Below are 11,823 nucleotides of genomic sequence, written 5' to 3'. Positions count from 1 at the left end.
TTAGTTTTGTGTATTTCGAACTTTAGATATGGAGTTTTCATCCATTTAGAAATTTAAGGTAGAGTTGCAGTGGTGGAAGAAATAGCATGGATAATCAAAGTTGGTGTTTTTCTTTAAGATTGCTTTTTGTTTTTGTTGTGATAGTTGCATCATTTCCTTTCTGAACAGGTACTATGTAGGCCTACTTGCCATCTTTACTTTTTAGTTAGAAATATGAATGTGATAATATTGATAATATTATAATAAAAGTGATAATGATATTGCAAACTTAAATTTAAATGGCCGCGAAATTATCCTAGTATTTGTTCCGCCACCATGAACTTTGGCACTAAAACCTTAATGCAAACACATCAGTATTTGTATTTATACTGTACTACATAGCTGCACAGTTTCCTGGCACGCGCGCTTGTGTGTGTGATTGAGAATAAGCTTTTCAACATTCATGTTTTGTAGCTGGTTCCATATTACTTGCACTGGCGCACCGCATATTAAATATGTGTTCTATTTAATGGTAATAAATTACCCATTTGTAGCACTCTGATGAAGTATTATTTTACCTGTATTTCGCTTTCCAATAAAATTACAGATCGTCAATCCTGCTGATGTGTAAACTACATCGTTGCTCAAGGTAGGTTAACGTACATGTATGTGGGGGATGATACTAAATTCACGGTTTTTGTATTAGCATGCAAACCTATGACGAATTTGTTGGCCTGCTCTTTACAAAGTGCGGCAAGGTATCGATCGGTTATGAATAATTCTCATCAACTCTTCCTCGGCCCATGTGATTGAGGTAACCGCTAGACAAGCTGTCATTTAAAATCTGCTCAATTTATACATCTTTCGTTCCAGATATTCAACACCATGGCGAGTTTTATTGTTACGATAATTCTTGGAGTTCTTCTGATTGCACTGGCTATTGTCTTTGCTATCTTCTGTTTCATAACAGTGTACATATATTATGTACACAGGAAATATTCTCATATACCACAATTACCTATGCCAAGGTCAGTAGCCTATATCATATACATTACTCGTATTAAAGGTCCGTAACATCATCATTTTTATCATTGTTGATGAGTTTTTAGTATCATATGATAGATCATATTTTTTATATTTGACGTTCAAAAGCTTCCAAAATCGATGTACTATGTATTTCCGAAATCGTGACAAATTATGGGTAGCCAAGATATGAAATCGTGATGAATTACCTATGCCGAGGTCAGTATATCTTTATGAGGAAGGGAAATATACACATTCTTTTCTTTGCCTTCCTAAACTGAGGGAGCTGTAATTTTCTTCAGAAAGAGTGGGCAATACAGATTTTTTAAAACCACAAATAGGGGCTACCCCAAAATATCTAAAAATAGGGGTTATAAATAATCAAACTTGTAACTACGCGTGCTTTTGTAGAACTGCTAGATCTATATCAACGAATGGCTGTCAATCAACTACTGAGGCCCAGTGGTTGAATGAGAGCCAATTAAACCCATGGCAAATTGGGTTTTTTTTGTGGCCAATTAGAAATGACGTAATCAGAGGTTGTTGCCCAGATGTTTGTTTCGAACCACAACAGGCTGGGACCGATCACATTATTGCAATCACAATTTTCAAACACTAAATACATAGTTACCCTCTTAACAAAACTGCTATTCATTAGTCATTCTAACATGTTTCTCATTTGCAATTTTGATTTTATGAGTACGGTAATAAACCAATAATTAATCAAATTTCCAGCCGCATTCTTCATTACCTTGTGGAATACATTTCTGTGATGTACAAATGACTTAGGCAGTTTTGTTATGAAGGTGATAATAATGCACCTTTTTTCCAAGAAGGGACATTTCATATAACTTTTTTAATAGTTTGTTTTGGGTCTTTGTGTAGATATTTGCCAGCAAATGAGGACACACTCTCGCCCTTCACATTTAAGCCGTAGACCACTCTGCAATAGGGGACCGATTTTTGGAGGCCTGCAAACGACTGCAATTGCATATCTAATGCATTTGCGAAATACGTCTTCTATCGTATGTTAGATATAACGTCCACATTTTCTAGGTTAAATTTTATACACACACAAATACACAAACAAAATGGCGAAAAAGCGTCCTCGGTATGCCTGGTATGTCAATTGAGTACGGATCCAGACGGCCAGTCCTAAAAGGCGTCCTCTTTTTGAGGCGATTACATGTGTGATGTGTGCGGCAGGGGTGGGTGGGGGGGTGGCGAGTAGGGTGAGTCATAATAATTTTCAAACCAAGATAGGGAGGGTCATAAAAAGTCAACCCGCGGGTCACAAAAATTGACGCATGTCACCGACGTATTCATGACCCACCCCATTAATAATTAATTAACTAAAAATTACTTTGTTATCAAATGTTTTGTTATGTCATATTCTGAAAGTATCTTATGTTTTCGTTTAATCCAGAAGTGGTATCTTCTCATTAAATTTTTTGTCTCGAATTAATTTCAGTTTTTATCTTGGACACAAGAAATATTTAGATGAAAGCTATGACGAAAACAGTGACAGGTCTTCCGATATGGTACTTTATGACATGTAAGTAAACAGTATCGCAGCTGATAGGTATGCGATTTACTGCCGGCGCTAGCTTCTGCTCTATTTTAACAAATAATAATAATAATGATGATGATAAAAGGTCGTAGTTAATTATTAATATAAGTTATATTTATTATTATAATAATTTTAATGCAGGCACAAGGAACTTGGTAGTCCACCCGTGTTTTTACTTCATGCTTTACACATTACCTTGATCTTAGTTATGGAGCCAAACGCTGTTAAGGTAGGTGTAATTTTTTTCTCTTCCTTCCACTCTTACTAATTCGTCAGCTTCCTCTTCTTCCTTTTCCTTTCATTTTTCTTTTTTTATTTCTTCTTCTTAAAAATATAAAAATGAATTTATTTAAATATTTTTTAATTGAATACGGTATTCAGCATAAATAGCGCCCTCTGTTGCTTGTAACTAGAGCGGTTTTCAAAAAATAGCTGCACTATAAATATGGGGTTTAGCTATAAAACGTTAATATTATACATCCTTGAAGATTGAAACTAGTATTTCACGGGATGAGGTATGGGGTTAGCTGGGAGTTGATACGTGAACCACTAACCGTGAAATGTGGATATCCAACCTGTTTGCCCCGCAGGGCTACAAAGAATCCCTAACTGAGAAATATGGATATACAAAAAACCTTAAAATATAAATTAGCCCCCGAAAGAGGGCAGGGCCTGAAAAATGATGAAAGTTATGGGGTAAAAAGTAAATAATAGTAACCATTAAAGTTACTATTCCTTTTTTTTAGCCCAAGTATCAACAAAAACACCTGAGGGTTAGGGTAAGGGGTTAGGGTTTTAGGGATAAAGTTAGGGTTAGGGGTAGGGTTAGACGACCAAACATTTGAAGTGTGTTCCATTAATGCAAGAAACCAACAGTAACAGCTTTTAGTAACCTTAATGTAACATAGACTAAAATTAACCATATTTTAATTTTAACCCTTTTACTGAATTGAACATAATTTATGTAATAATAAGAATGAGGATGGGGTGCATATTGTCATCACTATATTACTATTTTTGTCTGCCTGTCCAATTATCCAACATCAAATCGGCCAGTAATCTGCTTCTTCTTCTTTCTATTACCCATTTACTTATCAAGGAAGTTGTTTTTGACAAACGCCATCCAAAACCAATGGCGTTTTACAAAACATTTTGCTACATGTATGGACAGCGATTTACCGGGAGAGGTCTCCTTACAGAAATGGATTACGAACAATGGCATAAACGCCGTGTTATCTTAAATACTGCATTCCACCGGAAGTGAGTATTAAAAATACATTCCTACCTTCTTGGTGCTTGTGTCCTTTAGCTATTTATGGTTATTTAGATGGCCAGTCTGTTTTTGTGACAAACTACTATACGTGGTGACAATGTATCAACAGTCAGAGTCCCCATGTTTTGTATACTGTAAATTCTCGCATATTCATGAGGGACGATCGTTCGATCTAACAACACGCTAGCGTTGCTTGCTTTCGTAAAATTATACGCGAAAAACCGTAGAAAATACGCGATATGTGTGCGTAGTAGTTTTGTCTGTCGCACTTCATGGAACGACCGGCCTTCATTATCGGGTGATGCTGAGACTTTGCCGACTGTTTGTGATTTGTCTGTAGTAGTCATGGATTTCGTATTCAAAAACGTTTAAGGCGGATCAAAGGAAGAATGAACTATACTAAGTGAAACATAGCTAAATCCTAATCATCTAACTGGCAATGAAAGTCAAATTTTAATATTTTGGTCAAGTTTTGGAAATAAGGGCCAAAATGTTTTCGTATGCTGCGATGATCAAAACCAAAGACCTGTACAAAGACTAATTATTTCAAGTTGCACATTCTTATATTTTGAAAACACATTTTCTAATCTTTTTCATAACCAATTATCAAAAGGTTATGAGCTGACTTTAAGCCTATTATATAGATTTTGAATGCTTAGGCTTGTGCCAAGTTCAAGAACTTTGTAAGTGCAATAATTGTACGAAAACATGGAAAATTGCATGTTTTTGGCCCAAAATATTAAAAATGGACGTTTATTGCCAGTTAGAACTAGCTAAAAGATATGGATTTAGCTGTGTTTTATTTGTTTTGTTTGCTTTTATTTTCAAAAATATTGTGCTGTATTTTTCTGCAATAGAGATTAGATGTTTGCATAGATAAATATTTAAATAGGAAAAGACATGGAATGATCTTGAATATCTGTTATTTGTGTTCTTTCTATTTTATTTTGTTATATTCTTTACCTTACTTCATTTCTTTTACATTTTCATTGATCGAATTAGGTTTTTAAAGGATTTGATGGATCCATTTAATAATAGTACCACACTCTTCATGAAGAAGTTATTGGAGAAGGCTGATGGTAAAACGGAGATATCCATGTCGGAGCACTTTAATAGGTGCACACTGGATGTCATTTCAAAGGTAGGCACTAGGATCATAAAAAACATGCTTATCAACCGGGGCATATACTGTCCCTTAACCCCAACTTGTCTATAGATGTGTATCATACAATAAATAATGACCTTTAATTGACCTTAATGTTTGTAAGCCTTTGTTGGTAGACCTGTCGTTACTGCGCACTTCGTGGCTTTAAAATGTGCAGTAACGTTCACTAAACGATGTGCACACGTAAAGCGTCACGTCAATGACAGCAAAGTCCCTGGATTGTTGTTTAATGGTTTATGGAATGTGGGGCCGTAGTGGTCAGCGACAACCTGTAAAGCGTGCAAAGGCTTGTGGATCAACTAGGCGTTGTGCCTGTGCGTATCTCGCTATAAATAACTGCGCTTTTATTTTATTTATATTTTATATGAACTTTATTATGTTCGTAAAATAAAACATTGAAATTGAAGTGATATTACTAAAGTGCTTAAATGCGTTTCAATCGTAGGTCGCTTTTGGTATGGATCTAGATATTATCGAGAATGAGGACTCTAGCTTCAATAAACAAGTTTTGGTAGCACTCCGTGGAATGATTGTTAGCGGTGACCCAACCCGTTTGGTAAGCAAAACAAGGTTGAATTAGACTTAATTGTTGCAATCAAAGGGGAATGGCTCCTGGAGATCTTTTTACTGTAAAATGGGAATTTAAAATCCATGATATTCATATCACCTAGCAATGCTCATGTGTACGGCTTTACCTGTATCTTCAATTACTGGCAGGAATGGCGTTGTCCGATTTTCTTTTGCGTTGAAACTCATATCGCTAGGTGACATTGTTCTGTGAAAATCTTGGATCACAGATTTTTCACAGATTTTTCAACCAATCACGGATCTGCCCGTATTATATGAGATGAGTCATGCGTTTTATTTACGTTTTTTTATCCGTCTACGACGGTGGCTAATAAAACGGCTTGCTTACCTATTATTTGTTTTCAACAGTTTGACTTTTCATCGAAGGCAAGGAAAGAGAAAGAAGATGTGCTCAAAGCAGTGAGGAGTTTGCGTGAGATAGGAAGGCAATGTATCAATAAACGTATAGATGAGATGAACAGTGGCGAGGAGGTTCCAGAAGACGTGTTGACGTACATCATCAAAGCTGGACAAGAAGTCAATGGGGACGACAAGGAAAAGATGGAAGTCATGATTGATGAGTTTACCCTCTTCTTTTTCGCTGGTCTGTACAGAAGAAAATCATTATTATTGTCTCATTATTATTATCGTGGTTTTTGCTTTGTCGTCAATCTCGTCATAGTCATCATATCATCCACATCATCATCATCGTCATCATCATCGTCATCACCACAACCACCACCACCACCACCGCCAACTTCTTCGTCATCATCATCATCATCATCATCATCATCATCATCATCATCATCATCATCATCTCTCATCGTCATCACCATAATCACCGACTATAACTAATTATTTTAAATGTATTCCTTTTCGCCATATTTGCAGGTATGGAAACCACAGCAAACACCTTGTCATTTGCTGTCATCGCTCTTGGAAGACACCCGGAAGTATTGCACAGGTATAGTTATTATAATTGCAATATATAATAATAATGAACATTTAAAATGTGCATAAATCCGCAATAAAGCAATCATAGCGCAAAAAAAGCACACATGGCGCAAATTTATGTTAGTGCCATTTATGTTAGTGTTCGTAACAATATTATTATTATTATTATTATTATTATTATTATTATTATTGTTATTATTATTATTATTATTATTATTATTATTATTATTATTATTATTATTATTATTATTATTATTATTATTATTATTATTATTATTGGAAAGTTCGCTTACCACCATAGGCGGCGGAAGCGGCGGGACACACCTCGCACCTCTTAAATTTTGGCAAACGGCGTCCTTCCTAAAATCATAAAAGAAAAAAACCACAATACAATACACAGCTAAAATAGTCTGAAATTGAAAGTTGTCAAAAAACAAGACCAAACTACCCAGCAAACACAAAAACGTTTTAAAAACGTTTTAAATAAGTTATATTTTGGCTTTTGGTTTAGGTAAAAACGTTTTAATAACATTAAAATGTCGGGTTATATAAAGGTCATCATAACGTTTTAAAACGTTTTGTATGAAAACACACTACAACAATATTTTTAAATGTTTTCAACAAATGTTATTGTAAACTATTTTTGCAAACATCTTTGCCAAATATTGTGTCAATACTTAACAAACATTATGTTAAAATATTTGAACCCAGCAAACACAGAAATGTTCTTAAAATGTTTTTTCTAAACCTTTTAATAACATTTAAATGTCGGGTTATATAAAGGTCATGAAAACGTTTTTAAAACGTTATTGAAAATATTTTGGGCAAACATTTTTCGCAAAATATTTTTCAACCCCCAAAATAACATTCTGTTTAGAATGTTTTGTATCAAGTTTTCAAGAATGTTTTTGGAATGTTATTAAAACGTTTTTATACCCTTTATATAACCCGACATTTAAACGTTTTCTGAAAAACATTTTTGTTTGCTGAGCAGTAGATTATCAAAAAAATGTTTTTTAAGGTTATGAAACCGTTTTATATTCTTAATATACCCTTTATATAACCCGACATTTATACGTTTTCTGACAACCTTTTATAACCTTTTGCGAATGATGTCGAAAACGTTTTGTGTTTGCTGGGTATGCTCGTCCCCGACCCACTCCAAATTTTAATGCTTCCGCCGCACACATTACGTATGTGGGTCATGTAACTCACCTACGTGAGTATTCATTTTGTCCGCCTGGTGACCACTTTACGATTTGTGTGAGTCAAATGTCATGCGTGAAGTGAGTCAAACATCTCATTTAGTGGGTCGAGTGAGTCAAATGACACACTTAAAGTGAGTCAACCAACTCATTTAGTGGGTCAGTGAGTCATGTGACACACTTAGTGGATCATTGTGTCACGGCTTGACACACCTTGGTTGGGTCACGCGACACACACATTTGACCTACTAAATGAGTTGGTTGACTCATTTCAAGGGTGTCATTTGACTCACAAGGCGGACAAAAATAAATACTCACTCATAAGTTTTCTTATGTGGGTCAGCATTCCCGCCAAAATTTCCCACTTTTTCACATTACGTGATCCTCCGTTATTTTTGTTTTGCGTGTTGGCCCTGTTACAGGCATGTTTAATGACATCTGAAGCTATTGCCATGGTAAACTATGGTGAATCATTGTAAGCTTACAGTAAGCTTAACTCGGGTTCCACTTCAGGAGGTGTACTGATATAAGTAGTTCAGCTGTGTATTGAACACAAAGCTCTACCTCGCTGATCTATATTGAACACCCAGAAGTGAAAAAATTACTGAAGAAAATTATGACTTTGATATCCGTAATCACCCACACCGACTGCAGGCAAAACATAATTGTGGAAATTTAGCCTCGCTTTCAAATTCGGACAGGACCCATTTGCTATTTTTCAAGCAGGTCAAATATCAGAACCGACTCATTATGTTTTTACACCGGGTCAATTGACTCATGTAAATTATGTACAGGTACATTTACTCAATATACGTGGGTCAATGTAACTGGGTGATATTGCAATGATTCATTATAATGAGTCGCTGCTCTTGGTTACCATATACGCGTGTCATTTGACCTATTTAGGCGTGTCAAATGGAATTTCTGTGACCCAGAAAAGTTTTCTGTGCGCCACTGCCACAAAGCAGAACAGGTATAAATATCATATATATAGACTATAAAATGTTTTCACGACATTTTCAAAGGGTGCCACAAACATTGTAGCATACTGTTATGTTAGGGTTGTAAAAATGCCATTCCTCAAATCATATTATTTCTCTAATAATGTTTGATGCTATCCTATTTAAAGGTTACAGATTGAGATAGATGCAGTGATTGGGGATAAAACCTATATATCCTATGAAGACATCAATAAACTCGAGTACACAATGCAGGTAATGAGTAGGGCTGTGCAACCTTTGTGTCATATGTTGGCCAGTGCGCAATAGTTCTTAGTGTTTAATTATAAATTAAATGCAGACGTTCAGCTTCCGTTATTGTCTCCTTGGGGTCTAGCAAAACTACAAGTGACGTATGAAAAAGCACCCTATTTGTATCGGCTCATGTGACGGCTTTTGCGTAATATAGGCACCTTTTCATCAAGCAAAACAGCAAAGTGATTTTTAGTTCGCTACGCCCAAGCACAACGCCCAGGCACAACGCCTAGACGTTACCCATGGCATTGCTTAGTCTTTCGGAGTTGACGTTGATGCTTTATTATCTGGCAAAACTGGTTTTAACATATACAAACCTTTGTCTCAGCCAGGGCCCCAAAAGACCAAGATGATTTAATATAAATCATGCTTTCTTTGTAGGACCGTAGTGGTCAGCGACAACCTGTAAAGTTTGCCGAGGCTTGTAAATCAACGTCTAGGCGTTGTGCCTGGGCGTTGTGCTTGGGCGTAGCGAACTAAAAATCACTTTGCTGTTTTGCTTGATGAAAAGGTGCCTATATGTTCAATGTTCAATGTTCAATTCCTATATTACGCAAAAGCCGTCACATGAGCCGATACAAATAGGGTGCTTTTTCATACGTCACTTGTAGTTTTGCTAGACCCCAAGGAGACAAAGGTGATACAATATAAATCATACTTTCCTTTTGATTAATCAGAAGGAGCCTTTATTACAAAAGCTCCGTTAAATTCCTATAATTTATAAATCTGCCTTTTCATACATCTCTTTATGCTTGGATTTGTATGTAATTCAATTAGGTCTGGAGAAAACTTAACTAGAGCTGAATTTAAACTCAATCAGTGAGTGCTATTGGTACTGGGATGCGCTCTAATGTAACACACAAAGAAAGAGCTCTACCTCATTGGCTAATGACGGACATCGCTCATTAACTTTAGCGTAATGATAGGTACGCTTTATGTTGCTTTTATCATCTCCAGGTTCTAAAAGAAACTCTTCGTCTCTGGTCACCAGTTACTGGTATGACTCGGCAGCTCTTCTGTGATATAGATGTAGACGGCTATAAAATACCAGCGGGATCCAATGTTGTAGTAAGGGGTGATAGATTGAATTAAGTACTTCTAAATTTCGTTAAGCTCAAACTTTTAATGTTTTAAACTAGGTTTGATTTTATTTAGATCATTATTTAACATAATTATTGTTCGATTGAGGTTGACACATTCCTTTCTTACAAATAGGCGCATCGGCGCGTTATTTGAAAATTGAAATCGATGTTTTGCGTGGTACTGCAATGGTGTGGTAAACGCACGTTCGAGTTAAAATTTTGTTTAGCTCATAATTCTGAAATTGTGGCAGTTTTAAAATACGTTTTTTTAAGTCTGTGTTCAAATAGAATAAGCATCCCGAACTGCCATAAGACGCCCGTAAAAGAATTATATATTTTTGTTACCCTGTTTACTACAGTATAATATCACCATTTTGCTATCCATTGTTTTCAAATGCAGTTCCAGAGTTTCTTAATGGCCCGTATGGAGAAATACTACCACAATGCGCATGACTTTGACCCTGATCGATTCAAGTCTGATGAAGACACGTAAGTAAACCTATCCTAATTCTTGAAATGTTGATAGCGTGTTACACTCTATAACTCACAATGTGATTGATATTAAAACAACATTATTTTAAATTTTGGACTACAGAATGCAATACACATACTTTCCATTTGCTTTGGGACCAAGATCTTGCATAGGACAACAATTTGCCCTGGTGAGTACATCGTCAATTTCTTCAGTTAGATTTACCTGGTAAATAGGGGTAGTTGTACATGCAAATGAGTGGGTTAAATGAAGCTGATTGGATACTCCAGTTATGTGATGTTTTAAAGGAATAAAAAGTGACATTATTACAATAAGTTTGCTTAATTTTAATTGTGTTGTTTGGAAAAAAGTGGGATCTTTATAAAATGTATATTATTTTGCGTTTCGTTTTCAGATCGAGGCCCGTGTAATTCTTGCTCGATTTGTGTCGACTTTTGAGTTCGTCCTGGTACCCGGACAGAAGTTCACCTTCATTAATGAAGGGACGATGAAACCTAAAGAGGGATGCAAAGTATATCTGACTGCCAAAATATAGATGCTACATGTATATATGTAGTTAGATGTAGTAACATGTTTTATATACGCAAATACATGGGGCTGCGCTACATTGTTCGTTTGGAAACTATTACACAAAATGACTGATGAGGCAAATCATATGTTCGTCCTGGCCCCCGACAAAAGTACACTTAACGTAACGAAGTGGCGATGAAACCTAGAAAAATGGGCTATTCCAGATAAAACATGCACCCCCCCTATAGAGGGCAAAAATTTTTTTTTCTAAAATGTCTGGAATTCCAAAGCATACTTGAGGAAGAAACCTGGATTTCCGGCCCTGTTTAGTGCATGTAAAATCTGGAAATCCATGGAGGGTATAGAGGGTTTTAAAATTGTCAAAAAAAAGTTGGAATTTTCAATTGACTTACCAAAAAAATCTGGAATTCCATTGCCCTCTATAGAGGGTTTCTAAAGATACCCAAATAAAATGTTGGAATTTTTCAATTGACTAGCAAAAAGTCTGGAATTCCATGGAGGGGTATAGAGGGTTTTTAAAATTATCAAAAAAAGTTGGAATTTTCAATTGACTTACCAAACAAATCTGAATTCCATCGCCCTCTATAGAGGGTATCTAAAATTACACAAATAAGTTGGAATTTTTCAATTGACTACCAAAAAGTCTTGAATTCCATGTTAGGGTTTTTAGAGTTATTTTAGGCGTGTGTATAGGTATTTATTGTTGTAAAGGTTACATTATATTTGCT

General features: G+C 35.7%; 1 protein-coding gene across 2 annotated transcripts; it reads left to right on the top strand.

Moving 5' to 3' along the window:
• Positions 1-380: 380 nt before the first annotated feature.
• On the top strand, positions 381-11,240 carry LOC140145789 (cholesterol 24-hydroxylase-like). Of its 2 annotated transcripts, none has more exons than XM_072167467.1 (14): positions 381-628; positions 853-1,007; positions 2,474-2,557; positions 2,714-2,801; positions 3,672-3,832; positions 4,848-4,986; positions 5,456-5,566; positions 5,947-6,181; positions 6,469-6,541; positions 8,866-8,950; positions 9,947-10,057; positions 10,472-10,560; positions 10,667-10,733; positions 10,959-11,240. In XM_072167467.1, exons 2-14 carry the CDS (start codon positions 865-867, stop codon positions 11,097-11,099), a joined length of 1,527 nt encoding a protein of 508 aa, XP_072023568.1. In that variant the 5' UTR covers positions 381-628; positions 853-864; the 3' UTR covers positions 11,100-11,240. The 2 variants fall into 2 exon arrangements, with proteins under 2 accessions (XP_072023568.1, XP_072023569.1); XM_072167468.1 differs by having other exon boundaries at positions 2,714-2,805; positions 3,676-3,832.
• The last annotated feature ends 583 nt before the right edge of the window (positions 11,241-11,823 follow it).

Source organism: Amphiura filiformis, chromosome 2 (genome assembly GCF_039555335.1).
Source record: "Amphiura filiformis chromosome 2, Afil_fr2py, whole genome shotgun sequence".
Classification (NCBI taxonomy): domain Eukaryota; kingdom Metazoa; phylum Echinodermata; class Ophiuroidea; order Amphilepidida; family Amphiuridae; genus Amphiura; species Amphiura filiformis.
The sequence above is the reverse complement of the archived record's forward strand: the minus strand, read 5'-3'. Positions and strand labels throughout refer to the sequence as shown.

What these genes read in the sequence shown, in the direction of transcription:
- LOC140145789 (XM_072167467.1), top strand. Translation starts at nt 865, where the DNA reads ATGGCGAGTTTTATTGTTACGATAATTCTTGGAGTTCTTCTGATTGCA. An exon ending in TGGAGCCAAACGCTGTTAAG is followed by an intron (nt 2,802 to 3,671) that starts GTAGGTGTAATT and finishes TTACTTATCAAG; the next exon opens with GAAGTTGTTTTTGACAAACG. An exon ending in TTCAAGTCTGATGAAGACAC is followed by an intron (nt 10,561 to 10,666) that starts GTAAGTAAACCT and finishes TTTGGACTACAG; the next exon opens with AATGCAATACACATACTTTC.